This window comes from Pichia membranifaciens (assembly GCF_001661235.1).
Source record: "Pichia membranifaciens NRRL Y-2026 unplaced genomic scaffold PICMEscaffold_1, whole genome shotgun sequence".
NCBI classification, from domain to species: domain Eukaryota; kingdom Fungi; phylum Ascomycota; class Pichiomycetes; order Pichiales; family Pichiaceae; genus Pichia; species Pichia membranifaciens.
The window spans coordinates 185,554-211,002 of record NW_017566982.1 but is presented as its reverse complement, the minus strand read 5'-3'; the positions used below and the strand labels follow the sequence as shown (position 1 = coordinate 211,002).

The 25,449-nt window shown below is 46.8% G+C and overlaps 11 protein-coding genes across 11 annotated transcripts; 6 read left to right on the top strand and 5 right to left on the bottom strand.

The window, feature by feature from the left end:
* Positions 1 to 1,545: 1,545 nt before the first annotated feature.
* Positions 1,546 to 1,824, top strand: PICMEDRAFT_20948 (hypothetical protein; the record flags this gene model as incomplete). The annotated part of the gene is made up of 1 exon (XM_019162177.1): positions 1,546 to 1,824. A coding segment is annotated over one exon (279 nt), but the record flags the coding sequence as incomplete, so codon positions are not given.
* Positions 1,825 to 2,623: 799 nt separating this feature from the next.
* On the top strand, positions 2,624 to 3,478 carry PICMEDRAFT_27440 (hypothetical protein; the record flags this gene model as incomplete). The annotated part of the gene is made up of 1 exon (XM_019162494.1): positions 2,624 to 3,478. A coding segment is annotated over one exon (855 nt), but the record flags the coding sequence as incomplete, so codon positions are not given.
* A 94-nt stretch (positions 3,479 to 3,572) lies between these two features.
* PICMEDRAFT_177940 (hypothetical protein) lies at positions 3,573 to 5,277 on the bottom strand. Its single transcript, XM_019161745.1, has one exon. The coding sequence runs from the start codon at positions 5,104 to 5,106 to the stop codon at positions 3,631 to 3,633; it is 1,476 nt and encodes a 491-aa protein (XP_019019515.1). The 5' UTR covers positions 5,107 to 5,277; the 3' UTR covers positions 3,573 to 3,630.
* A 171-nt stretch (positions 5,278 to 5,448) lies between these two features.
* PICMEDRAFT_8945 (hypothetical protein) lies at positions 5,449 to 6,168 on the top strand (the record flags this gene model as incomplete). The annotated part of the gene is made up of 1 exon (XM_019165046.1): positions 5,449 to 6,168. The coding sequence occupies one exon, from the start codon at positions 5,449 to 5,451 to the stop codon at positions 6,166 to 6,168; it is 720 nt and encodes a 239-aa protein (XP_019019514.1).
* Positions 6,169 to 6,288: 120 nt separating this feature from the next.
* On the bottom strand, positions 6,289 to 6,861 carry PICMEDRAFT_81611 (hypothetical protein). The gene has a single exon (XM_019164990.1). The coding sequence runs from the start codon at positions 6,697 to 6,699 to the stop codon at positions 6,409 to 6,411; it is 291 nt and encodes a 96-aa protein (XP_019019513.1). The 5' UTR covers positions 6,700 to 6,861; the 3' UTR covers positions 6,289 to 6,408.
* On the top strand, positions 6,816 to 10,490 carry PICMEDRAFT_81618 (hypothetical protein). The gene is made up of 2 exons (XM_019164991.1): positions 6,816 to 9,651; positions 9,754 to 10,490. The coding sequence occupies exons 1-2, from the start codon at positions 6,931 to 6,933 to the stop codon at positions 10,288 to 10,290; spliced, it is 3,258 nt and encodes a 1,085-aa protein (XP_019019512.1). The 5' UTR covers positions 6,816 to 6,930; the 3' UTR covers positions 10,291 to 10,490.
* On the top strand, positions 10,490 to 11,032 carry PICMEDRAFT_81595 (hypothetical protein). Its single transcript, XM_019164989.1, has one exon. The coding sequence runs from the start codon at positions 10,690 to 10,692 to the stop codon at positions 10,966 to 10,968; it is 279 nt and encodes a 92-aa protein (XP_019019511.1). The 5' UTR covers positions 10,490 to 10,689; the 3' UTR covers positions 10,969 to 11,032.
* Positions 11,033 to 11,096: 64 nt separating this feature from the next.
* PICMEDRAFT_8943 (hypothetical protein) lies at positions 11,097 to 13,910 on the bottom strand (the record flags this gene model as incomplete). The annotated part of the gene is made up of 1 exon (XM_019165044.1): positions 11,097 to 13,910. One exon carries the CDS (start codon positions 13,908 to 13,910, stop codon positions 11,097 to 11,099), a length of 2,814 nt encoding a protein of 937 aa, XP_019019510.1.
* A 290-nt stretch (positions 13,911 to 14,200) lies between these two features.
* PICMEDRAFT_13978 (hypothetical protein) lies at positions 14,201 to 15,451 on the top strand. Its single transcript, XM_019160163.1, has one exon. It carries the CDS (start codon positions 14,245 to 14,247, stop codon positions 15,367 to 15,369), a length of 1,125 nt encoding a protein of 374 aa, XP_019019509.1. The 5' UTR covers positions 14,201 to 14,244; the 3' UTR covers positions 15,370 to 15,451.
* A 151-nt stretch (positions 15,452 to 15,602) lies between these two features.
* PICMEDRAFT_8941 (hypothetical protein) lies at positions 15,603 to 18,278 on the bottom strand (the record flags this gene model as incomplete). The annotated part of the gene is made up of 1 exon (XM_019165043.1): positions 15,603 to 18,278. One exon carries the CDS (start codon positions 18,276 to 18,278, stop codon positions 15,603 to 15,605), a length of 2,676 nt encoding a protein of 891 aa, XP_019019508.1.
* A 1,264-nt stretch (positions 18,279 to 19,542) lies between these two features.
* On the bottom strand, positions 19,543 to 25,252 carry PICMEDRAFT_13976 (hypothetical protein). The gene has a single exon (XM_019160162.1). It carries the CDS (start codon positions 25,081 to 25,083, stop codon positions 19,765 to 19,767), a length of 5,319 nt encoding a protein of 1,772 aa, XP_019019507.1. The 5' UTR covers positions 25,084 to 25,252; the 3' UTR covers positions 19,543 to 19,764.
* Between the last annotated feature and the right edge of the window lie 197 nt (positions 25,253 to 25,449).

Genomic DNA, 25,449 nt, shown 5'->3' with positions numbered 1-25,449 from the left:
TGCAGCCTCTGCCTCTGCGTCTCACCCCATCCACTGGTCGTCTGTTTCCACCTTCCCGAAACAAAACAAAAACAAAAACAAACACAAACACAGATACAACGCTATCTGCGCCCTCCCGTTTACTATACACCACAAAAAACCCTCTGCCCTGCACCCATTACGCCCCCACTCGCCCCTCTCACGTACTCTCTTCCTTCCTTCCTTCCTTTCTCTCTCCTTCTCTTCCTCTTCCTCTGGCTCTCGTTGCTACCGCCAATAAACCCGTGAACTACACACTATAAAAGGGCTGAACCACACCGCACTCCCATCGCTCGAACTTTTTCCCCGTATTGTCTCGAGCTTGCCTATTCGAGCCACGCAAACTCCACCTCGCATACTTTTCCCGCTGTTGCTTGCCTCCTACAAATCCCCGCCTATCTATTGCCCTCACAGCAATCTTGTGTCACGTGACAGCTGCTCTTTTGGCTGCTTACGTCAGATTGTTTTTTCTTTCCCCAATGCCATGACGCCGTCGCCGTCGCGATCGCCGTCGCCGGCGAGACGAGCCGTGCCTACAACTCTTTCTCCGCTCTCGATTTGTCCTCACCCCGCTGCTCGCTCTCTTCCGCCCCTTAATCCCCGATAAGACCCGTGATCTCCCTCCCTCACCTTCCTTTTACTCTCCCTGCCCAACCCAACGCCGATGCCAATCAGTGACTGCCCCTATTGTTCCTCCGGTGTGTCACCAGGAGGAGGCGGCTCACAGACGTACGTCCGGCACATAAGCATGCTGCTTCAGGCCGGTATCTTGCACGGAAAAAGCATTTCAAGGGGAAAAAGGAAATGGGCGTCCTGTCAATCCTGCCTCTGCTACCGCCGACTCTCCCTCCCTGTTCGTATCGCCGCTGTTCCAGGACGGTAACCCTGTACTCTCACCCCTACTTCTTCTCTCTGCAGATCTTTAACCGTAATCTATAGGTTCAGATCCCCACCACTCACATCGACAGACACCACCACTCACTCACATACCTACCCACCCACTCACTCGTTCATCCACTTTCTCTCCCACCCTCTTCGGATTGTCCCCACCACACTTGCACAATAATCGGGCTCTTAGGTTCCTTCATTGAACACCTTCAACTTTGTTTTTTTCCGTTAAAAGTCCTCTGTTTCCGTTAATTGTAAAGGCCCTTCTGCTCGGCTTTACTTCCCACCGCACGCCTCCTCTATAGGTGCATATATTTATTAGCCAATTAGTCTCACATCAGCCTGATCCTCCTTGGGCTTTTCTCATTTTGGTGTGAATGACAGCTTTGACGTTTTTTCATTCTCTAACCTCCCTAGAAAACTCATGTATTATAGACAAATTTAAGTTTCATCCATCATATTTATTTAATCCTTTTTTTTATTACTTACTTACTGTCCTATCTGTTGAACATTTACCTACACATCCACTCAGCAACCAGTTTTTCATCAACACCGAAGGACAATAATCGTGTATATACCAACTGTTTTTCCACCTGCTAAATAAAAGTCATGTCTGTGGAAGACAAAGACTTCGATTCTTACGAAATAAGAGAGCAAGATAGGTGGCTACCTATAGCAAATGTCGATAGAGTAATGAGACACTCTTTGCCAAAAAATGTCAAAATATCAAAAGAAGCCAAGGAATGCATGCAGGAGTGCGTTTCTGAATTCATATCTTTCATAACATCTCAAGCCGCAGAAAAATGCCTGATTGAAAAGAGGAAAACTCTCAATGGCGAAGATATACTCTATTCTCTGTATTCTTTAGGATTCGAAAACTATGCTGAAGTTTTGAGAATTTATCTCGCAAAATACAGAATTTACGAATTAGATGAGGTTGAGAGAAGAAGAAAGAAATATTTGGCTAGGAAGGAAAAGTTGCAGCTACAGGCCGCAAATAAAAAGAAAGCAAAAGTATCTTCTATCGAAAGCCCCTCGATCAAAGTTGAGCCAACATCTTCTGAGGCTATCTTGGCTGCAACAACTTCGTCGGCTGCTTCCCAGGGTAATGATCAATTCATGAATTCTGATATGTTTTGGGACCTTCAACGTTCTGAGTCGCTGTCTTCGGAATCCTCAACTGGTCAGGATGGATTGTTTGGAAACCTTTTACAGGACACAAAACCTGATTCTTTTGATACAGTCTGGAAAAATCCCTGATTTTTTCATTTTTTCCCTCTTTTTTTTTTGCTATGAAGGATACCCTTTACGAAAAAAGGGATCTTAGGGGTTTTTGAAAAAAAAAACAATGGGATCATAGCAAAACTTATCCAGAAGTAAAGTATAAGACTTGCTGCCATAACGATGTTTAGGAATTTGGCAACTCACGTTCCCTCCATCAACAATGCTACCTCTCAGTTATGTATTGTTGGTCTTACAGTTGACAGCTGTTGCCATTTCCGAAACGCTTATCGTCCAATTGAATCCTGAAACTTCATTCACATCTTTTGAACAAAAGTACGTTAGCCTGTTTAAAGGTTCAGCTTTTGACAAGGTTCAGATAGGGAGCATTAAGGCAATAATTGGTGATTTCAATCTTAATATGCAAAAATCGATCTATTTCGATAAATCTGTTCTTTCCATTAATAGCGATGCAGATTTGCAAATGTGTGAAGTGCAAAGCTTTGCTCCTAGACACTTGGTCAGGTTATCCCAAATGAACCCAATCCACAAACGACAAAAGATGAATTTTAAATTTGAAATGCTAAATCCCGTCAATATATACATCCTCGATACGGGGATCAATTCTAAACATCCTGACTTTACTAACAGAGTAGAAGTAAGGAAGCCTTCCAGCAAAATAGATGATGACACGGGTTCATATGAAGATCCAATCGGCCATGGAACAGCAGTCGCAAGTGTGATAGGATCACAGCTTTTAGGGGTGTGCAAAAATTGTAATTTAGTATCTTATCAAATATTGAACGACTTAGGACAGGGTAAATTGAAAAATCTCATAATTGCCTTAACTGATATTTATCATAGTGAGAAGCGTGGAACAATAGTGATGCCATTTACCACTCCGAGATCTGAACTACTCAATGACATTTTACATGAAATGAGAGTTTCCAACTTCACATTAGTGGGGGCTGCGGGAAACTTGAATGATGATGCATGCAAATATTCACCCGCTTCATCTGTTGATGTTTTAACTGTTGGTTCCATAGATTCGACCACTGATACAATTGCAAAGTTCAGTAATTATGGTCCATGCGTTGATATATTTGCTGATGGAATCAACATCATTACTTTGAATAACGACAACGAGTTGCTAAAGCTCCGGAGCGGTACTTCTTTAAGTGCAGGAATTACAGCTGGTTTGGTTGCTACATTTTTAGGCTTGAACGAAGTCATAGATGGAGAATCCAATTTTGATGCTATAAAAAAAATCAAAAACACAGCCATAGAAAATCGAATTAAGCCACAAGAATTTTTCAAGGAAACCAAGACACCCAACAGAATTTTGCACAACTATTCTGGTAATTTGAAGAGTGCTTTTCGAAATTGAAACTAACACGACGTTTAGAAGCTAGGAAGTTTCTATTTTACTTCCTTTTCTAGTATATTATAAGCGAAAGAACTTTATATAACTTAATGATTAATGTCGATAATATTTAGCTAGTCTTAATACAACCCAAATCTTTTATTTATTCTACGGCACAATGGGCATCTGCTATCATTGGAGCTATTGATCCATTGCTCAATACAACTTTTGTGGAATACATGTTCGCAATTCAAGTGTAAACAAATTTCGCATTCTTTGTATTCAAGCAAACAGATTGCACACTCATCCCCCTGGTTAAGCTGAGTTAGATATTGGGCATCAATGTGCGTGTCACTATTAATATTGAAACTAACCAATGAAGGTCTTCCCCAAGGTTTTTGCTTCAAATACAAATCCATATTGGGGACTGTGTAATGGTCTGTTAGCTCGCTCATTAGCAGTGTTAGATCTGGAGACTCAAAAATCTTTGGTGCTGGTGAATGTGGTGGAGACCCATTTTGTTTGACTGGGTTTGACAAGTAGTTGTACATTTGTTTCAACAAGTTAGGCAATGCCTTTAAAATTGGGTCCTGGAATTGAAAAATATGTGTCAGCTGCACAAGTTGCCAGCCGTACTCACTCAAGTTTGTAAATATTATAGGCCTCATGGAAAACCGTGGTCCCTTGTAGGGCGTGAGCTCATTGAAGATAGGGTATTGTTTCATTGAGAATGATATTTGTTGCTCTAAGCGGGTGATGTTTGTGTTGAACTCATGAAATATATGGTTTCTATCGACAAACTTAATTGTTCGTTTTGCATTTGCATCGACGGGTACATATTCGTATGATGCCGAAACCGGTATTTCCGCACAGAAGATGCCGACAATGACGACAGGGACAAGTCCGTTTTTGATGAACGTCTTTTTGTCATCGAATTTGTAAGCCTGCAGGAATCTCATGTTTTCTCCTTTTTTTTTCTGCTCGCACAGGACTCTCTGGATTTTGTTGTCATATTGAAGGCTTGCAAGGAGGTTTGTGAACTCAGGAAAATGAAGGTCTAGGGTTACAAGCGGCTCTCCTTTGAGCTGGGATACAATGTATTTATTTGCGATTCCCAGATTCTCCATGAGTGGAGGACAGATTCCGTAGTTCCAATAAGGATTATCTACTAGAAATTTTAGGTTGTTGGCGTATACTTGTTCTAAGATGGTGGCTATTGTTTCGATGTCGTTAGACAAGAAGTAGGCGGAGTCAAACACGGTGTCCGAGGTTGTGAACCTGAAGTCCGGGTTAGGATTATGACAGGGGTAAGGCCCCGTGTACGGGTATGGAAAGGGGCATATCATGGCCGAGCTGGCATCGTAAGTGGCGCTGCGGTGGAAGCTCTCGTTAAACACCGGGGGCTCCCAACTGTTGTCAGTGGTTAGCGGGAACATGTGTCTGAGTTCGCTTTCCACCGCCGGCGGGATGACAGACACGTCGGCATGTGTCCGTGAGTATGGGTTGCGAATACTAGCTTCCTGCGGATACTTTTTCGAAACATGGTGATGCCATGCGTTAACAAACCTGTCCCGAATGGGGCGGAATACAGAACGACTACTTCTACGGTCGGACATGCTCTCAGGGATAGTATTCCTAGCCCCGTAACCCGGACTGAGCAGAGATATGAACAGAGAAGGCGATATCAAAGGTCACATCACAGGTGAGCCTAGCTGGGCCCCGTTCCCCTTTTCCTCCTTCTCCCCTTCTGACCCGGCCGAGCGAGCCGTGGCACTGGAGGCTCGTTTCATCTGGCGCGCTTGAAACATGCATGGCGACAAGCCGACGTGCCGTTTTTGTTTCGAAGGCCCGGTCCACACCGTCGCCAGGGCTTAAAAAGCCGGGGTATTCCGCCCGAGCTCTGAGTGTTTCCGTCAGCAAAAGGCCCATCAACACAGGGCAAAGGTCAACGCGCTGCAATGGTATGGTTTAATCTCGTGCTGAGCAACAGCGACGGCGAAGAGTCGACATCGGGCTCGGGCACGGACTCGAGCCCCACATCTACCACTACGGTCACACGCACACTCACCTCAACCACCACCAGGTACTACGATATGGTTGTCACGCTGGAAAAGCGGGCCACCGCAACGCCTGCTGCCGACCATATGGCTGTCACTAGTAACACCAGCAGCGCCAGCAGCTCCGCGCTGGACCACCGCCTTGTCGCCGCTATTGTCATTCCGCTGGCGACCATTGCTATTGTTTGCGTAAGCATGCTCCTTTCACGGCACCTCAGACACAAACGCAACCGTGAGCAACAACGGCTCCAACACACTAACAAGAACGAGAAGGCCTGTGTCCAGACCGTGCCAGCAGTCTACCGCCACCCGCGTCACCCGCACCAGCCACCTCCGACTCTTGCACCAGCCACACTGAACCCGCCACCGCCACCGCCACCGGCGACGCCACTCGCTCTCGCGTTTCAGCTTCTCTTCGCCCCGTCTCCTAGCACCGCCACCTCGTTTTCCTCGCTAGCCAGCAGTCCGGTGAACAGTCCGGTGAGCAGTCCGGCCACAGTCCACGCCGCTGTCGCTGCAGCGTGGGCGTACAAGCCACTATTCAGTCTTCCAACGGCGGCAGAGCTCGACTGCAAGAAGACGGCGGCTTCCAACCAGTTTAGCCACCATCAGCACATGTAATCTTATGTTATGCAGCAGCCGTCGCGTCGGCGTCGCGTCGCGCCCAGCCACGCTGCTGGCCCCCCCGCAGATAATCACTGGCCCAAATTGGCTGGCGGTGCTGGCAGGAAAGGATTTTTAGGTGCGCGACCGGTTTTTCTTCCCTCTGGGACTGCATTGAATGCCTCCGTGCACGACGGTTGTTTGTTTTCATTATCGACGTTCGCCTAGCGTCGGTGCCGCCTCTGTGCCCCTGTGCCTCTACGCTAGTCTAGGTAGTTGACACCTACGGACGATCATCCACGCCTCCTGCGTTCTAAATATAGTCAGTTCTCTGCGACTGCCCCTACATATTAGCCTCCTCTGCAGACACAGTCGCCGGCCGCACAAGACGTCAACGCACGATCCCGCTCCACTACATTCGAAACAAAGCTCGTCGTTCCTTACCAGTTTGGCTTTGTTTTTGCTGCATTGCTGAATTTTGCGCCCCCCAGCAGTCCCACTCCGCCACAAGACTGACAACATCAAACACGCCTTGATACCGGTCGACATAGCTTGTATAGTGACATTTCTGACGTGTTTTTCCCTCTTCCCCACACGCAGCTCTTTTCATTCCATGGAAATACCCTATTCAGCTTAACTCTCCGTCGCCTTTACTACCCTAACTGCTGCTCACGCACACTTTGCTACATTTTTGAGTTAAACCTCAACCTCCCCTTCCCCCTTCCCCCTCCTGCACGCGTGCCTTCTGCCACACTTTGTTGAACATCACGAAAAACAAATATGCAGAAACTAAGAGCTCTCTCCAAATCGAAAGAGCCAAAAGACTCGAAAGACTCTGTGACCCTTGACAAACCCCCAACTCCGAAATTCAGAGACTTCTCGTTTAACCTACACACGAACTTGAGCTCAAGCACATCTCCAAACCCTACCATCTTATCTTCTAACTACACCCCACCTTCCTCCCCTAACATTACCACCATGGAGTCGAGTGGTAAACTAAGCCCTGAGCTAGCCCCTATCGTCTCGTTACTATCCGCACAATCACACAGGAAGTACTGCGAAGGGGTGTTTATGCTTTTGAAAGACTTAGACGCTGATGGGAACCCCTCAGACCGAAAATGGCTTGAGGTCTACGGTATCATGATAGGAAACGAGTTGGCATACTGGGACTCGAGTCAGATGGAAACCTCCGGCTCAGTCATAGTAGGGAATAACAAGCCTTCGTACCTCAATTTTTCGGATGGAACACTGAAAACGTGCACATCGTTGGCTTCTGCTAGCGGAAACATAGATAATGTTATTGTTCTGTCTACAACGTTGAAAAACAGATTTTTACTGCAATACTCCTCGAATGATGATTTCCACACTTGGTGTTCTGCCTTCAGACTCTCTGCCTTCGAGTATAAAGCCTTGCAAGAAGCTTATACAGCATCTCTATTGAGTGCCAGAGGCTCCCTGTTGTCTGATATCAGAGTCATCCTGTCGGAGAAAAAGTTCAACTATGAAGATTGGACAAGTGTCAGGTTTGGTGCTGGAATGCCTTGGAAAAAGTGTTTCGCCGTTATTGAGCCCTCAAAAAAGGCCAGAAAAGGTTACAAGCACGGCTTCATCTATTTTTATGAAAATGAGAAGAAGACAAAGAAAATCCTCATGGCAAAAATCACAAACATCTCTTCTGTTTATGCACTGTATCCAAGAACTTACACAATCATTGACAAAAGTACAATGATTAAGTTAGAAGGTTCAATCCAGTTTGACCCAAAGGAAGGCTCTAAAAATTGTTCCATTTTCCTAATGCCAGAACAACACACCTCTGTTCCTGGCTATGATACCTTGATTAGATTTTTGATTCCATTGATGGATTCGTTCCATTTGTATGGGAGACCGAAAAGATTGAATGCCGACAAACTTGATCCAAACTCTTTGTTGTTCGGGTTACCAGTTCTACCCAAGGTCCATTACTTGGAGGTCAAAGACTTGCTTCCAATAACGAAAAACAGAAGCTCCATTGACTGGGACCAAGAAGAGTGGAACTCGGCAATTAAAGACCTGTTGAGAACTAAAGTTAGTAGTGGCTACAGCGGCTATGGATCAGCCGATGGTGTCAACGGTGCGTTAGACCTGCTCAACTCCTCAAAGCATATGGCAGATGGTAAGATCAAATTTTTTGTTAACAAACCAGAGGTTAACAAGTATCTTGAAAATAGCCCGCATGCAAGAAGTCTGCGCAAGTTTTCTTCCAGCGAGGAGCATACTTTACACACTTCAAATCCGACATCAGTCTCTAATTCAAAGTCAAATTTGAATGAGCCTGCAAAAACAAACATAAGAATTATTAATGACCTTGATGATGATAACGACCTGAACGATTCGCTATATTCCAAGAGCAACTCTCTTTCTCCAAGAAAGTCGAACAATCCAAAGCCAAGTACAACCCCCCTTCAAACACACACAATTCCTAGTAACTCGCCTTCTCCTCAAGTTGTTAATATATATCAGAAGTATTCTCAAATTCCTGATTCTTCAAGGATGAGGCACAATGAACCTGGTACTAATTTGGAAGATTCACTGCGGAAAACAACCCTTGAAGATGAAGATGACGATGATAAGGATTACAGATTCAACAAGAGTAGTAAGGAATATGGATTTGGACGGCCAGGACCTTCGCCCCACAAAACTGCTACAGTAGATGATTTATACCCTTCGTATGGCGATATCCTCGATGATGATGATGATGATGATGATGATGATGAAGGAGAAGAAGAAGAGGAAGAAGAAGAAGAAGAAGAAGATGATGAGGAAGATAATTCCTCTTTCGATTTCATCGTGCCAAAGACAAATCAGGAACGGATTATATCACCATTTACCGACTTCAATAACAACGTGAGAAAAGCAATGAATTATGATAATCCTTATTTTCCTTCTAAATCTGTCCCTACTCCTACTTCCAATAATGAAAAACTGGTTGTGAACAAGCAAAGGCGTGCTCCGCCGCCAAGCAACATTGAAGCAAATGAACTCTACCCTCATGATAAAAGGTCCTATCCTTTGGATGATTCTAAAAAAGTTGAGTATCCTAATGCAACTGCAAACAGATATTTCTCGAATCCGACTCCTCCAGCATCCAGCCATCGAGCTCCTTCGAATATAGTTGTTCCACAAAGCAACCACAGCTCAGAAGAGTTATATTCAGCTGCTCCTGTTAATCCATATTTGAATAGCCAATCAAGTCCGAGAACCCCAATTGATCAACAAAATCCACCTTCAATCCACTCGGCTATGCAAGAAAACCATAACCAGAGCCATGCTGATAACCGTTCACCAAACTATTATAGTAGGCACAATCAACAGAGGCCCCAACACCAAAGTCCCAATTCCTACGATCACAACAATGGCTCATACGAAGGTAATAACAATGCCCCACCTAAAGCCCCACCCCACGACTACAACTATGAGAGTCCTATAAATGAAGGATACAATAGGCCTCCACCGGCCCAGAACATAAACTATACGAATAGTCCTGAATTGATCCCTCCACATCAGTATAAACAAGCAGAGTATAATATGCAACAGCGCAACTACAACAACCAGGCTGCGAAGAACCATTACGTGCAACCTCAAAGAAGTGCTTCTAATCCGCTGAACAGTCCTGGTGTTTCATCCTTTGGTGCTTACGGACCCATGAAAAGCCATTCCCCGATCTTGAACCAAAGTCAGGGCTTCAGCAGAAACCAACCAGCGGGCCCAATACAACCAACAGGCTACAATCAGTACAACAGAGGTTATGGGCAACCTTCACCACAAGCTACACATCATCATCATAACATCCATAATCACCAGCAACAACCGTTGCCACCAGCCCCACAACAACAGTACCCAACTGGCAACAGTGGCAATACCTATCACCATCATTACACAAACAACCCTCCATATCCCAACCAAAGCCCTCAGTATGGCCAGCAACAGCAGCCATTAGCGCCTTCTCAACCACAGCAGATGCAGTCCAATAATCAGCAACGATTAAGACATCGCCCACCTCCACCAAATCAGCAACAGCAACAGCAACAGCAACAGCAATCGTATGGTAAGTCGTTCAAACATGACCCCTACGCTATTGCCAAGACTCCTGGGATGAGATAGAATGGCTCTTTTGTATCTTAAGTTTACTTGTAAATGTGTGTACGTTAAACCTGAAAACATTCGTGTTTGCAATTGAACTAAACTATATAGTTTCGATATACCGTTAAAAATAAAGAGAGTAAAATGAAAATAAGAACAAATCGTGCATGCATGTTTGTCCCTCTGCCGGGCAAGGGCCCCCCTGCCAACGACACGTTTAAACGCTGTTTGCCTTGACTTCTTGGTCCTCCTCGATAGTGTTGATGCCTTCGTTCTTGTGAAGCGAAGCTGCGTGGATTGATGGCAACTTGATGGAGTAACCTTTAATCAAGCTGTACTCGTGTTGGATTTCGCCTCCCAATCCTTTGATGGACTCCTTGAACTTATCAGGAGAGCAGCTCTCTTTCAAGGTGACGATAAATGTCTTGTGGTCTTCGTTTGTCATTTTATGTGTGTTTTTTTAGTAGTGTTTCTGCTGCCAGCCTCTGTTCTCTTTTATTGGGGTGTGGGAGTACAATTGATGTCTCAACCGCCTTCATGCAAGCAGAAAAGACACTTTTACCGGAGGAAGGGAGGAAGGAGCAACAGCAGCAGCGGCAGGGCGTCTGGCAGCCCAGCCGCCCCAGCACACGAACCTTCGCAGCAACGCCTTCGGCAGAATCCGCACTCCTCTGCGGCCCTGCGGATTGGGCTTGTTGATAATAGATAAAGATAGTGCAGGATAGGGACTAGGATAAGAAGAGCTGGCTTTTGGTGCACGGTGTACGGGGTGGATACATGTTGGAAAAGAACATATAGTAGTAATCGTAGTAATAGTAATACACAAATCAGTTGGCGGTGGAAGAGGCCGGGGCGGTGCGGGAAGCAGGACTGCCTTCATCGCCGTCAAGATCGCCGACGATCTTGAGCACCTTTTTTATCTGGCCGATCTCAGGGTCCGGATCGGTCTCGACACTCATAAGCAAGCTGCTGAGGAGGCGGTCATCGATGTTGTCAGTGTCCGTTCCAATGCAGAGGCCGATGATGCGCTTGAACTGCGACTCCAACTCCTTGTTGGAATTCCGCTTCTTGTTCATCCTATCCATCAGAATATGGTTGTTCTTGTTGTAAGCACGTATCCGGGCGTCGAGGACAACCGAGGGAGGAATACTCTTTCGAAGAAGCTCTCGCTTTTCGAGTGGTAGCTGTTTTTCGTAGTATGGCAGAATATCCTCGGCTTTGATCGAGGTGAGCGCTTTCAGAATGGCGTAGCTCGACTTGTCTCCAGAATCGCTGTCACTGCCAGACTCGTGCTTGTCAGTGCTGTCATCATCGTGGTCGCCAGCCTCTCCAACCTCATCGGCCCCTATTCGCTTGACCTTTTCGTCGAGAATCTTTTCAACTATTTCCTCAATGTCTTGGTAGAGAGGCAGAATGGTAAACGGCTGGTCCGCGTCGAAATCGCCTAGACAATTGTTCTGATCAATGTTGATGCTCGAATTCTGGATCTCTTGTTGGAACGTGTTCTCTTCTTCGGTAATGGCCTTGTTCAAGTTGTCGATCTTGTTTGTGATCTTGGAAATCTTTCTCACCATCTTTTGCAATTCGTCGTACTGCTTCCTCTTCTGCGATAGCTGCAACGTCTTTTCTCGTAGAATAGGGTTGAGTTTGTCAATTTGTTGCGATTTTTGAACAATTTCCTGTTTGAACTCACTGCCGAGATTGGCAATAAACGATTGAATGGAGTCTAGTATTTGCAGACTGTTGGTCGATTCTTTGAAGTCATTAGAGTCCATACCTGGCTGTGCTTTACTACCCTTGTTATCCTCTTCAATATCGGCATTCAAAAGAGCTCCATTGGATTCGGTCTGGCTCTTATCACCCTCATTAGAGGCGATGTTGCCGTTCCCATGCGGCGTAATGTTTTCACCCTCATTTGATAGCTCATTCCCTATATCCCGCACAGTGGAGTTCACAATGCTGTTGTTTACATCGATCCCCCAATCTCCCGGTGTAACACCAATCTTGTTGGCTTTGTAAGGGTCGGCACAGATATCTAACAACTGCGACACAATGTATTTATTACCTGCCAAAGTGGCGTAATTCAAACAAGTGTTACCATACTTGTCCGATTTGTTAACCACCTCTTTGATAAAATTCGTCAATGTCAACGAAGAATCATCCGGTAATTTGGATCCTTTTTTTACAACCCATTCGAGCAACATTTCCAAATAATACTTGGACGCGTCGTATCTTCCTTTCAAGCCACAGGTGAGCGCTATATGGTGCAAAATACTCCTACCTCTGTTATCCAGTAACCTAATTGACGGATAAAGAAGATCAAGGAGTTTATCAAAACAGCCCAGTTCAAAGCAGTTTGTTGCATGAACAACTCTGATCAACGCGGTTTGACCATCGTTATCTCCTCTAAACCTGTTTGCACCCTTCTCAATAAGCTCTTTCACAAGTGATAGCTTACCAAGCGTAGCCGCTAAATGCAATGCCGTTTGGCCATTATCGTCTATTGGAACATCTAAATTGATTTCGTTTTTGTCGATTAACGTGTCATCGTTCACCTTGGTGTTGTCAGTATTAGCGTCATCATCAACTCCTCCCTCACCCTCAAGCTCTGATTTTGTTGGCTGGCCTTCTTGATTCACCTCATCATCGTCGCCGTTTCGCTTGTTGTTCGAATCGGTAGGCTTCTCATCACCTTCAGAAGAATTGACAAAACCAGTCTCACTCTTCAAAACCTGCGCCAACGTAACCTTACTTTGAAAAGGCAAGAACAAGGAAGAAATGATGACTTTAGAATGCTCATTTACTACATTGTCGTTTGACAGAGGCTTCAGTGTGAAAGGGAAGTTGGGGTTTCCCTCAGATAAGTCCGAGGTGTAGATAGGTACATCCAAGACGTTGTTTTCTTTTTCTATTGTCCTCAACTTTTTACTTGGACTTTCCAGAATATTGGCCTCCGTATTGGTTCTCTTTTTGTCATTGTTTCCCTCGCTATATTGGTTACCGTCCCGGCTATCTTTCATGGCATCTCCTGTCGGCTTCTGCAAGTCAGACGCTATGTTCATCAAGGGCTGTAAGTACTGGTCGAGAGAGTACTTGCTCGATAGTTCTGCCACTTTTTCGTCCGGAAGCCAATAGTCGCCGTTCACGTCTGGCGATAATGTAGACGTGACGCTGCTCTGCAAACTTTCGACGTCCACCGCGTTTGTCTTCTCAATCAACAAGCATATAGAGGCCCAATTGAACTTCATGTCGGTCATCCGTTTGATCAGCTGCAGTCCCTGAACATTTACCTGCCAAACCGGTTGGCCCTTGAACTGGACATTTTTTAGACTGCTGCTGCCGTCGCCGTTACTGTCGGTGGCATTTCTGTTATCGTTATTATCTCCGCCGTCTCCATCTTCGTCACTCAGAATTGGCTGTGTCAGAGGAATGGGCGACGCAGATTCGTCGTGACCGTCTTCCTTCGGCAAAATGGTTTCATCATCACCCTCCTTCGCTGCTGGCGTCTCTGTGTCCATTTCCCCTTTCACGATAATCGAATCGTCGAGCTCAGCATTTAAGCGTGCTGGCGGCTGCTGGAACGTCGTGTTCGCCGCATCCGGCGCCAGCAACATGTCTGTGTGGTCCACTGGCGATGACATAGTATGCTTTGCTGGACTCCTGCTCTCTACAAGGCCCTCTGAGGGCTCCAAAGGCCTCACACAGAACTGCAACACGTCTCTTCTCTGGGTTCCGTTGCACAGAGACACCAAAAATGCTTTTCTCCCCAGACCCCCGCACACGAAAAAGTGGGAGAACAGGGAAACAAAGGCAGCTTTTGGCCGACGCGTCGCTGGTTCGGCGGGCTGCCTTTTCCGTTATCAGGACATGTTTCCGACACCCTGATGGGTTGAAGATGAGCAGAGGTTACATAGGAGCGGTAGAAAGTAGCAGGGATTATAAAGCTCAAAAGATTGAAAGGACAGCAACAACTAAATGTCAGAACCAACAGAACCTGTGGTTCCAGGAGATCAGAACGAGTCGGTGGACGAAGTGCCTGCAGCCGCAGTGAAATTGATAGGCCCATTCATTAAGAGAGGTAAAGAGCTGCTTAACGTACAGCCGTTGATCTCTTACTACTGCTACCTATACGCTGCTCAGCTAATCTTGGAGTCACAGCTGCATTTGCAGGATGCGGGGGTTGCCAATTACATCGAGGTTTTACTCAACACTGTGGAAGGGAACCGGAAGATTATTGAGTCGACTTCTTCGACGTTGGCCGACATCTTGACCGATAAAGAAAAGTCGTTCAAATTGATCCTCGGATTTTCACTGTCCGTACTCAACAAGGCCTCTGGAGAGATTGACAGTCACACTTCCTCGAAGTCGACCGTGCAGAGCTTTATGGCGTTCCTGAACTTCGTGGAGGTGTTGAAGCTCTGGCCGGAGCTCTATCAATCGCAAGCAGCGGATTTGCACAACCAGATCAAATATGCAAAGTTCCATTCCAACAGAATTTTGAAGGCTATCAAATCGGATACAGACCCGAACGATTACGTCACCCCGCAAGATGAGCAGGAGTTGTCCAACTTCCTGCAGCCGGGGGCAGAGACGACCGAAAAGGCCACCGAAGACGCCACTTCAGCAGAGACAGTCTCCCCACCGACGTTTGTTGAGGAAGCTCCCCCTAATTCCTCTTCCATAAACTTGCCAGAAGCCCCCTCAGAGATAAAGGGAGAAATTAATTTACCGTCTGCTCCGGTGTTGATCAAAGGTCAAAAAAACAGTTTAGGACTACCTTCCGCTCCGCAATCATCTGATACCGAAAGCACGGTAGACCTCCATGTACAGCCCAAACCGGTGTCTAGTAACCGACCAAAACTCCCAGCAAAACCCTCTTCCACAACTAGATATACCCAGCCTCTTGCTCCGTCTCCTGCTGTGGTTGCAGAGTCCAAAATTCTGTCCAAAGATGATGTGGAAGAAATATGGTCGAAAGCTGAAGTCATATCAAATGCACAGAAGAAGGCCAAGTTTGCCATCAGTGCTTTGAATTACGAAGATATAGAAACGGCGATAACTGAGCTTCAGGGCGCTCTCAAACTCTTGCGTGGAGAGTAGTGTATATCAAATATGTATCCTCTTTTAATGATGAACAATATATCAACACTGGGTAAAATGAGCTATAGAAGAGAGAGCGGACAGTCGAGTTATAAGGTAAACGTATAATTGAGATCGTTATAAAATATTAATTAAATTATTAAGGTAGTATAAACAATAAATTAAACCATAAAGGGGAAACGTAAAAAGCTCAACAAAAGAAGTGATACTTTAAAAGAGACAATAGAATGAGATTAGAACCAGCTTTTCGGCTCGTGGCCATCAGTGTACGTGTCAACATTTTCATTAGCGTTATAGCTCTCATTTGAATTAGAAACAGTATTTCCAACTGGCCACATCATTGGTCCACAACCGTTTCCAGCGGTGACAGATGCGGGAGCAGGAGTAGGACCAACAGAATTATTAGCAGCAGCAGCAAAACTATCTCTTCGCAAGACTGGGTTATACGGATCACTTCCAACCATTGTATTACCCATTCCTACAACAGCTGGATAGGCACCAGCAACCGACCGACTTGGAATTGTATTACCCATGTAGCCATGTGCATGATAATAGCCTCCACTTACAGCCGTACTGGGTTCAGCAGGAAAAGATGCAGGATGTTGTATGGAAGAAGATGGTGCTCCTGAAATCACTCCGGTTGGAGGAACGTAAACATTCATAGTACTAGCATTAGAATAAACATTTGAAGTTACCGCTGGGGATGGTGCCGAATGAAGCTGCTGTTGCTGTTGCTGCTGTTGTGATTGTGACTGCGGTTGATGCTGCGGTTGATGCTGTTGCTGTTGTTGTGTTTGTTGTGGTTGTTGCTGAGATTGAATTTGGTGTTGATGATGTTGCTGTGGTGGATAATGTTGCTGTTGCTGCTGCTGTTGCTGCTGAGGCAATTGCTGTTGCTGTTGCTGCTGTTGCTGTTGCTGTTGAGGCATACTGTAAGAACTGCCAGTTGAAAAAAATCCTGGTGGTGGAAATGAGGAGTAAGGATTGGCTGTCCAAGAATTGGCCGAAGAAGGCGAAGTCATGTTGCTGACATTATAGTACATGCCTATGTTTCCATTATTTGCAACTGCAGGGCTGTAATGCGGAAATGGTGGTTTGCTATCGTACGAGATGGCGGGTCTTTCTCTATCTGTTTTTGTCTCTTGTTCACTAAGCTCTATTCTCTTAGTGTATGGTCTGTGTAAGTAAGCGGTTTCTGTAGGGTTGCGAGAGGTATCACTTCTATTTGCTGTCATGCTGGTACCGGTACCAGCATCTATGCTCACGTTTCGAGTTCTAGCTTGAATCTCACCGATGTTTGAGTATTTCTCGGAGTTTTCCTCTTTTGCGCTGCCAGGACTATGGTCTGCAGGTTTGGTTTTGTCTAGAGGATCATAGCGTGAATTTAATCGGCCATATTGAGGAGAAAGTCTTGCAATTTCCAGGGTTTCAGTATCCTTTTCGAGTTTGACTTGAATTTCGTCGGCTTCATCATTATTCTTGAGCGTATTCGATGAGTTGCTAGTCCTTTCAAAATCATCGGGGTTAACCTGATGCGGATACACCAGGAGATGATGGTAGCCAAATGATTGCCTGTTGGCCAAAAAACTCGAACTGGGATGATGATGGGAGAGTTTGGCAGAAGTTGAGCCTGGACTCAGCGTTTTCGTGTTGGAGGTTACAGAATTTCTTGGCCGGTGGAACACTGTGGTATCTGGGTAGCCTGTGGTTGCAACGTGGGAGGACGAACTCAATGAGATACTGTTTCTCGGAGTCGTGTTCTGATGAGAAAAGTGGCTTCCTGGATCTGTTGCAGGGTGGTAGCCATCATTCTTGAAAAAAGGTTGCATGGAGGAGGTAACTTGAGAGCTCCCTGGAGGGTACGACACGTGGTGGACAAGAGGCTGAGAAGTAAGGTTTTCCGACGAAAAGCTGTAGCCCAAAGATGGTTGATAGTGTGGTTGATGAGCAGCGAGCGAAGGGTGTGGTGGAGGATGATGAAAAGAAGGACCTGATATTGATGAGTGTGTAGAACGAGGTTGGATTATTGGATACCTGATCTGAGGCAATGGTTGTTGTGGTAATGCTTGTTGCGGTTGTTGTGATTGTTGTGGCTGCTGTTGTGGCTGCTGTTGTGGTAGTTGATTTGGTTGAGGCTGTTGCAGAGGTTTCCCTTCAGGCTGAGGCTGTAATTGCAGTTGCGAGTAGTGCTCGTTTGTGAGAGCAGGAGGATGCGAGTGACGGTACTGTTGAGAAAGTTGCTGCTGTTCTGCTGGAGGAGGGTCCCACTCGGGGTACTTGGACCAGTGCGCATCGATGGAGCTCTTAGGGGGTTGATTCGGCACATGGTGTGCATTAGGGTTTGAGTACGTAGCTGGGGTGCTCGTATAAACTGCCAATGGTTGTTCCGAATGTTCCTTCCCAGAGACAGTCGTGGGAGCATCGCCGGGGGCTGAGTGTAGTGTGTAGGAGGGCATGTCAGGGTTCGACTTGCGGAAAAGCTCGATAGCTTCCTGTTCGGCCTTCATTCGTGCGATGGTCGCCCTGTTTCGACTTCCTGGTGGACGTCCTGGCCCCCTGCGGCGGGTCGGGGCCTTTGGCGTCTTGGTGGAGTGCGTTTTTTTCTCCTGCGTTGTTCCGTGGTCATAGAAGACGAGGTCTTTCTGCTTGTTGTGTTTCTTTGGACTTGGGGCTGTACCTGCACCTGCACCTGTGCCTGGTGTGTCGGAATCTACTACTTCTCCGACAGGTCTGCTTGTTGCCACAGCAGCAGCCGCTGCTGCAGCCTCGGTCGCAGAGGAGCCGGAGTACCTGTCTCGAGAGGTGGCTTCGGGTAGGCCGTCCTTGTCGTCAGCGTCATGTTCGCTCTGTCCGGAGTCAGGACTGGCCTGGCCGTGCGCATCCAGCAGCGGGGTGTACGGGGTGGCCATATCTGTGGGGGCCTCTGTGTATCTCCCGCGTGTAGGGCGGTAGGTCGAAGGGTGGGGGGTTGAGAGTGAGTGTGTGAGTGTGTGCAACCGCACGGGTGCAGCTGGAGATGGCAGTGGAGATGAAGGTGGTGAACAAGCGGCGTTTCACCGATGTCCCCTCTTCAGACGGCCTGCACGTGCGTAGATCTGGATCTAGCTATCTTTGGTGTGAGGCTGGTGGCACTTGCAGTGTGTCTCTCGAGAGGGAGGCAAGAGCGGTCAAGACAAGGGCAAGTCTGCGGGACTGGGAGCGGAGGAAAAGGGATGCTGCAAGCGGGGCTCTGGGTTCTGCGGGCAATGGCGTCAACGGCAGACCGAAACCGGCTCTAGTGTTAGGAAGTGGACGTGTTGCACGGTTGAGCCCATGCGATAAGGACGTGTGAATAGTATGCGTTGCAGCTGTCGGGAGACGTGCCTCTGGGGGTGTCGTTTCTTTTTTTTTTAGTGTCTCCAAATCTTTGGGCCTTCCGTGTGCAATGCTGCTGTCGGCGCACACTGCTATCGCCGTCGTGGGTGAGGTTGTTGCAGGAAGAGCTGCCGCAGCCGTGGTCGTGGTCGTGGTGGTCGCCGTCGTCGCCGTCGTCGCAGCCGCTGGCCCCGTCGGTGCACGAGCGGAGCGTGCCTGCTGGAGGGAAAAGACCCTCGTCGGCAACGGAGTCGGGGAGAGAAAAGAGGGGAGCCAGGGAGGCCAGCATGCCCGCCCCGGGCACGCGTGGCAGCAGAGGCGGGCCGGCCCTAGGCCGGCCCAGTGGGCCGGCCCACTGGGCCCGCAGCGCCCCGACACGCCGCTCCGGCGCCTGCTGTCTGTCGGAGGAGGCGGGGTAGATTCAAGACTCTTTCCCGGCTGCTCTGCTGCCACCGGTCTGCCCGGGCAGCGTAGCGTGGCACCTGCACCTCTTGCCGCCGCTGGCCTTGTGCAACCGATCTTGCTGCCGTCGGCAACAACACCAGCAACATCCACGGCCGTCCACTCTCGTCTGGCTTTCTGCCCCGTGTTGCCCCGTGTTGCCCCGTGTGTCCCCAGCGCCCGGCCACAATGCTCCCCGAGATAGCAACCATCCGGACCCTGCACCGCGCCGTATCTGCATGCACGCCGCTGTAGCCCGAGCGTTGTCAGGCCCCGGTGCGGCCTGCGGAGCGTCTACGCCGGGTAATGCTCCGCGGCCGCGCTGCGGGCGCATGCGGGCTGGCGGCACACGGGGCAACACGGGGCAACACGGGGCACTGCCGGTAGGGATGGCGGCACTAAAGGGGCGCCCCGTGGCGCTATGGGCCGTTTTTTCGAGCCCGCCGGGCGCAGCCGCCGAAACAGGACATGTTACAGATGCAGAGCGAGATAGATACACAGTGCTAGTGAGAATATAGTGGCCGGAGGTGCGACAAAGTGAGACAAGCTGAGCTTTCGCCTTGTTGCCCCGCCCCGCCCCATCCTGGCAACAGCCACTGGCTATGGCTCGGGCACAGAGAATGACCACTCAGACCCGGTCCGGCTTCCCTGCAGAAGCCGGCGCTTCAGACGCTCGCTCAGCATGTCGGGCAGCCCGCTGTCGACAGACTCGGTCTCCGTGTTGATGGTGCTGCCGCTGTCGCCAGCAACACCGGGCTTCAGACTCACCACGCTGCCGTCGTCTGCTATGCGGTAGCCGTCGAAGTCCGCCGGTGGGGCGGTGGCACCGGCGCTAGAGGAACGACGAGTGTCTTGGCCGTCGGGCTCGCTGTGGTCATCGCCGGCAGCATCATGCGCCTGGACAGCTGCAAGCGGGGACGGCGGCTCGGCTGCATCGTCGTGCGCAGAGGCGCTTTGGAGCGACGTGATGATGAGCTCCTTCAGCCGGTTCCGCTTCTCGGGCAGGCCTGAGTTCTTCAACTTCTCGATCGACTTCTCGAGATCGATGTTCACGTTGTTGAGCCGCTCCTCCTTGCGCCTCTGGTTCGCCTCCTGCGCGCGCTCGGCGTCTTCAACCTTCTTCTGCACCTCCTCCATGGCCACGTTCTCCACAGACACCCTTTCGTAGCTCGCAATGAAGTCGCTGAACTTCTTGAAGAAGCTGTTTCTCGCAAACTCGTCCGCGTCCGGATCCTCCTTGAAGTACTTCATCACGCCGTTGAAGCGCTCCATGATGATGAGCTTCTTGTTCTCCAGCTTCTCCACGCTCCGCCGCATCTCGGGAAGCTCTCTGTAGACAATCTTCAAAAACCGGTCCTCTGGGTGGAACGAGCCCGGGTTGCTCAAGTTCCCTGTGCTCAATGACGAGTCGATGTTGTTCACGCTCGAAATCAATGACACACAGTCCTTGTCCAAGTGCTCGATGGAGATCTTCGACGCATGCTTCACGGGCTGCAAATCTTGCAAAAACCGCTGGATTGCAGGGAAGTCCCGTCTCACAACCTTCTCCAAAAACTGGAGAAACGACAACGAGTTGTTCTGGTTCTTGAGGAAGTTCAACCGCTGCAACGTGCTCAACCGGAACCCAAACGCCTTCTTGTTGTCCGAGTTCATGTAATTACCCAACAAAAGAATTACTTCAAACAACTGCTTCAAGCTGCCAGACTCCTCAATACTACTCGATGCTGCCTCAACCTTGTCCAATTGCTCGTTCAGTAAACCGTAGTCTTCCTTGAACGAGGTGATGATGTTTAACACACGCATGCGCGATCTCCAGTAGTGGTTCAAGTTATAGAACGTCTCCAAGTATATTCTGTCCGGTCTAGCCAGCTCGTTAGGGTCCTTGTCTGGTCTCGACACAACGCCCTTCGAGTTCCATTCCGTCGAGTAAGGCTCAAGGTTTTTACCCAACGTGTTTGGAATCTCACAGAGCTCAGCCTTAGCCAGAAGTTCCATGATTTTTGGCTTCGTCATCACCTCACTTGAGCAGTGAAGAATCTTCAAAACAACCTCCATGTCAGAATCTTTGTGGAGTGATTGTAGACAAATGTTGAACTCTTGTTTTGTTTGTGTATTCAAAAACGATTTCTTCTCGATGGCAACCTTCGACGTCTTTGGGTTCATCTTCGCCTCAAAGGCCGCAAACAGATCCTCAATATTGTCAAAAATACCCTTCTCTTTAAATTGCTCAGCAAACTGGGAAATATCCATCTCCGACCAAAGCGAGTTTTCAACATCGTCAACTTTCTCCCAATGCAACTGTTTTAGTTTCTTTTTTGTTCTTGGCAAGTAGTCAAATGGACTGGATGAAATGATTGGCGAAAGGTTTGGAGACGAGCTCTTACTTTTGTTTCCAGGAAATGGAGGCGGTGGTGGAATGACACCATTCAGACCAGGCAGTGGTGGTGGTGGTGGTGGTGGAGGCGGCGGTGGAAGGGCTCCACCCATACCAGAAAGTGGAGGAGGGGGAGGAGGTGGTGGTGGTGGAGGAGGTAATAGAGAAGAAGAATGCAGAGGTGATGACTTCTCATTTTCTGGTAGTGATGGAAGCGCTGGAGGTGGTGGCGGAGGTGGCGGCGGAACCGTAGCTGTTGCTGCAATTGTTGACTCATTTGCCATCTCTTCGCTGCTGCTGGTGCCTTCAGAAAGAAGATCGATCTTGCTTCTGTTGTTACCTCTCCTTTTGGAGCCTCTTAGAAGTCTGCGCTTTCCTTCAACTGCATATGCTTCATCGTCACTATCTTCATTATAAGAGCTTTCTCCGTCTTCCAAGTTACTATGTTTTTTACTTGAATGGGCTCTTCTTGCTCGGCTCGTATTGCTAGTCAATTCCTCATCATCTTTATCGTTTTGAAAACCACCAATCACATCCCCGCTTTTTGGTTTTGTGTAGGCAATGCCACCTCTAGGCCTAGCACCTTCTTGTAAAGATTCACTGTTGGCATTTCCGTCCTCCAAAATAGGCTTCTGTTTGGCAACCTTCCTTTCTAACTCTCCTAAGAACGGTCTCATACCATTTACATCAATCTTGCCGACATTACTCGGAGTGACAATAGGTCCTGCAGAAAATTGTGCCATTGGTTGAGCTTTTTGACCGCTGGCATATTTTGCTTCAGCAACCTCTACCGCTTTCCGAGCTTCATCTTCAATATTTTCATCGCCTTTCAAACTTAATTGGAACTTCAAATTGGCGCAAAGATCTTCAATACCATCTAGTTCCTGTCGTAGTTGCTTTGATCTAGTAGTATCAAGCTTTTCAAAGGAGGTGTTGTACGGATCTAATGTTTTGTTACCACTAAATGTCTTATTTTTATTTTCAGTCTCAAATTGTAATTCTTGAAACTTCAGATCCCTTAACGAATTTTGTAGCTTATTCAATCTTTCTAAAGCTAGTAGCTTCCTCTTTTCCATATGCTCTTGCTCGTCAAGATCTGACTGAAGCTTTATAACCTTGTTAGCATCTTTTTGAAGAAAGTCTAATCTTTTTCTGAGAGAGTTCAAAGTTACTAAATCGGCATCTCTATCTTTTGAACTTCTTTCATTGGCAATGCTGATCACAGGAGGCTCGGGAATACTGTCTATAAATTCCTCAAAGTCCATCTTTTCCAAATCCCTTGCCTCCTTCTCCAAACCTTCAAGAGCAAACATTTTGTTCTTCAGATTATGATACTTTTTGTTGTCATTCGCAAATCTAGACTTTGATCCAGTTGATGCATTTCGGCTGTGTGTTGGTTTAAGGGTCGCAAAAGCATTTTCAGCCTTTTGTTCACTGTGATGAACCGCCAAAAGTAATTTACGTGTCTCTTCTTCATTCTTACGCCTGTCAATAATACGCTTTCGGTTCAAATCGGCGATTTGATTTTCTTTCATTGCTACCGTTCTTTTCATACCATTAAGCATTCTGTCCTTTTCTTCCAATTCGACTCTTAGTTTTTCAACAAGGCCCTTAGATCCTTCATCTAATTGCCTCTTCATGTTGTCTCTTTCGGCTTCTAGTTCTTCAGCTTTTCTCTTAGCCTCTTTTTGCTCCTCCATGGCTCTTCTGGCAATATCATCACTTCTGTATGAGGCCAATAGCTTGTTTATATTAACGTTCATGTTATTATCTTCATCAGAAGATGCCATAGTAATATTGGAAACAAAATCATTGGTCATTTTCAAGTTTCTTATCAAATCGTCACTGTGTTCTTCAACCAAAGTATTGGCATTGAGAAAAATATTTTGGACTAGCGAAAGTAAGTAGTCTCCTGTTTTGGTGTCTTTTGAATTATCCCAAAGCGCCTTCAATAAGGACGCAGGATCTTGGAAATTAATCTGCTTTGATTTGAATTCATTGGTTTTCTTGAATTCTAACTCATCATTTTTCCTTTGGTTTTCAAGGTCGTTCAAAACGTTATTGATCTCAGGAACTTCAAGTAACTCACATCTATCAAGTAATTCGTTAAGACCTGCAACTTGAAGTATTCTACGCATTTGCAAACGGTCATTCAAAGTTCCAGAATGCTCGATTATCAATCTTAATAAAAGTGCAGTAGATTCAGCATATTTGACAACAAATGAGTTATCCATTGGCCCGCTTAATTTGAATTCGGGGAAAGCTCCAACTTTGGATCCCATTTTACCATGACCTAAAAATACTCTCAGTGCACACCATATCCATGCCTCATACCTAGTAACTTCCTCTGTATTCGAAAGGATCACTTGCGAACGTTTATCAAGGCGCACATTCGTTGTAGAATTTGCGTAACATTCTTTGATATACATTAAGTGGCAATTTTCATTCACGTTTTTCTTCAGTGTGGAATATAACGAAGATGACATGGAATTGGTAAAGGAAAAATGTGTAATAATATCAGTCGCAAGCTTTTTGACCCAAGCTTTTGGAGAAAATAAGCCACTAAAAATAACCGGAATAAACAGGGGCATCATGGATCTAATTTTGTCAGTGCTTATTGTTGACAAAGCTATTACTTTGATGCATCTAAATAGCCTCGATTCTTTTTCAATGATACTTTCATAAGATTCAGAGACATTGGTGAACAATTTTGATTTCACTGTTGTTGCTGGTAGTAACAAAGGTTTGGTTTTGTAAAGATTATTCAAAACATTACAAAGGCACACTGCACCATCCTGATTGAGAAACTCTTTCATCCAATTTAGATCTTCTGATGTTAAATAAACTTCCAATTCTTTCAGTTGCTCCACACTAATGCTATTGTTGAGTAGTAAAGTAATAAAATTTATCGGTTCGGTTTGTGCTTGCATCTGCAATTGAAATTGGGTCTTCGTTTTTGTTGGAGATCTAGGATCAGGAAGTTCTCTCAACCTCTGTCTTTTATATTCAGTGAGTTTTTGTTGACGGATAAGCATCCATTTCCTCTCAATTGAGTAGTTCAACATTTCAGTTTTAGCTTTCTCTGGTAAGCTTTCAAAATCTCTTGTTTGCATGACTTCTGTAAACATATGCTCAATTTCATTTGGATCGTCTGGTGGATCTAACACGAACTCATCTGAGATTGTGTGTCTATGAGCTTTCCTAAACCCAACACCAGATATTTTCTTTGCGTGAGACTGTGATAAGTTGTGGAATGTGGTGGATGGAGTATTGTAACTAGCATTTGTACTCACTTTAGACAAGGAATCCATACTGGCAGTTTCACTAGATTGTCTGGACCTCGAGAAAAAGCCATTTGATGAGCTTTTAGTTGGTGATTCGTTGGGATGTTTTTCACTGTGTCTGTCACTGCTTGCTGAAATTCTCGACGCATACCGGGAGAGATTGTCTATGGAGGGCTGCTTTGATGGTTTTCTCATGCTTCCCATCAAAGAGTTCATGATCCCCCCGCTGCTGGAGTTGTCCGACTTTTTGGACGATTTCATTTGGACACAGACTTACTATACTCAAGGGATAAAAATAACGACGGTCAAAGAAGCATCCAGGGCCTCAGCTTGTAGACACAAAGTGTGTTGGAAGTTGCCAACAACAATTGGGTATTATGTGAGTCTACAGGGGTCTCCCTAGTGCTGGTGATTTTCTCCCAACTTTTTTCGTTGACAAGATTTCTCCTCATCTCCATTCAGCTGGTTCATAACGTGCCTATGTTGCCTTCCGAAACAACTCACTTCCGTCTCATACGATCTAAAAACTAACTAAACGCACCGACATGATTTTTGTGTCGCGGCGCGACGTAAATTTCTGTCGTAGGTTGTCTGCATTGAACTCGCAACCTGTTTTCAGCCAGCCCT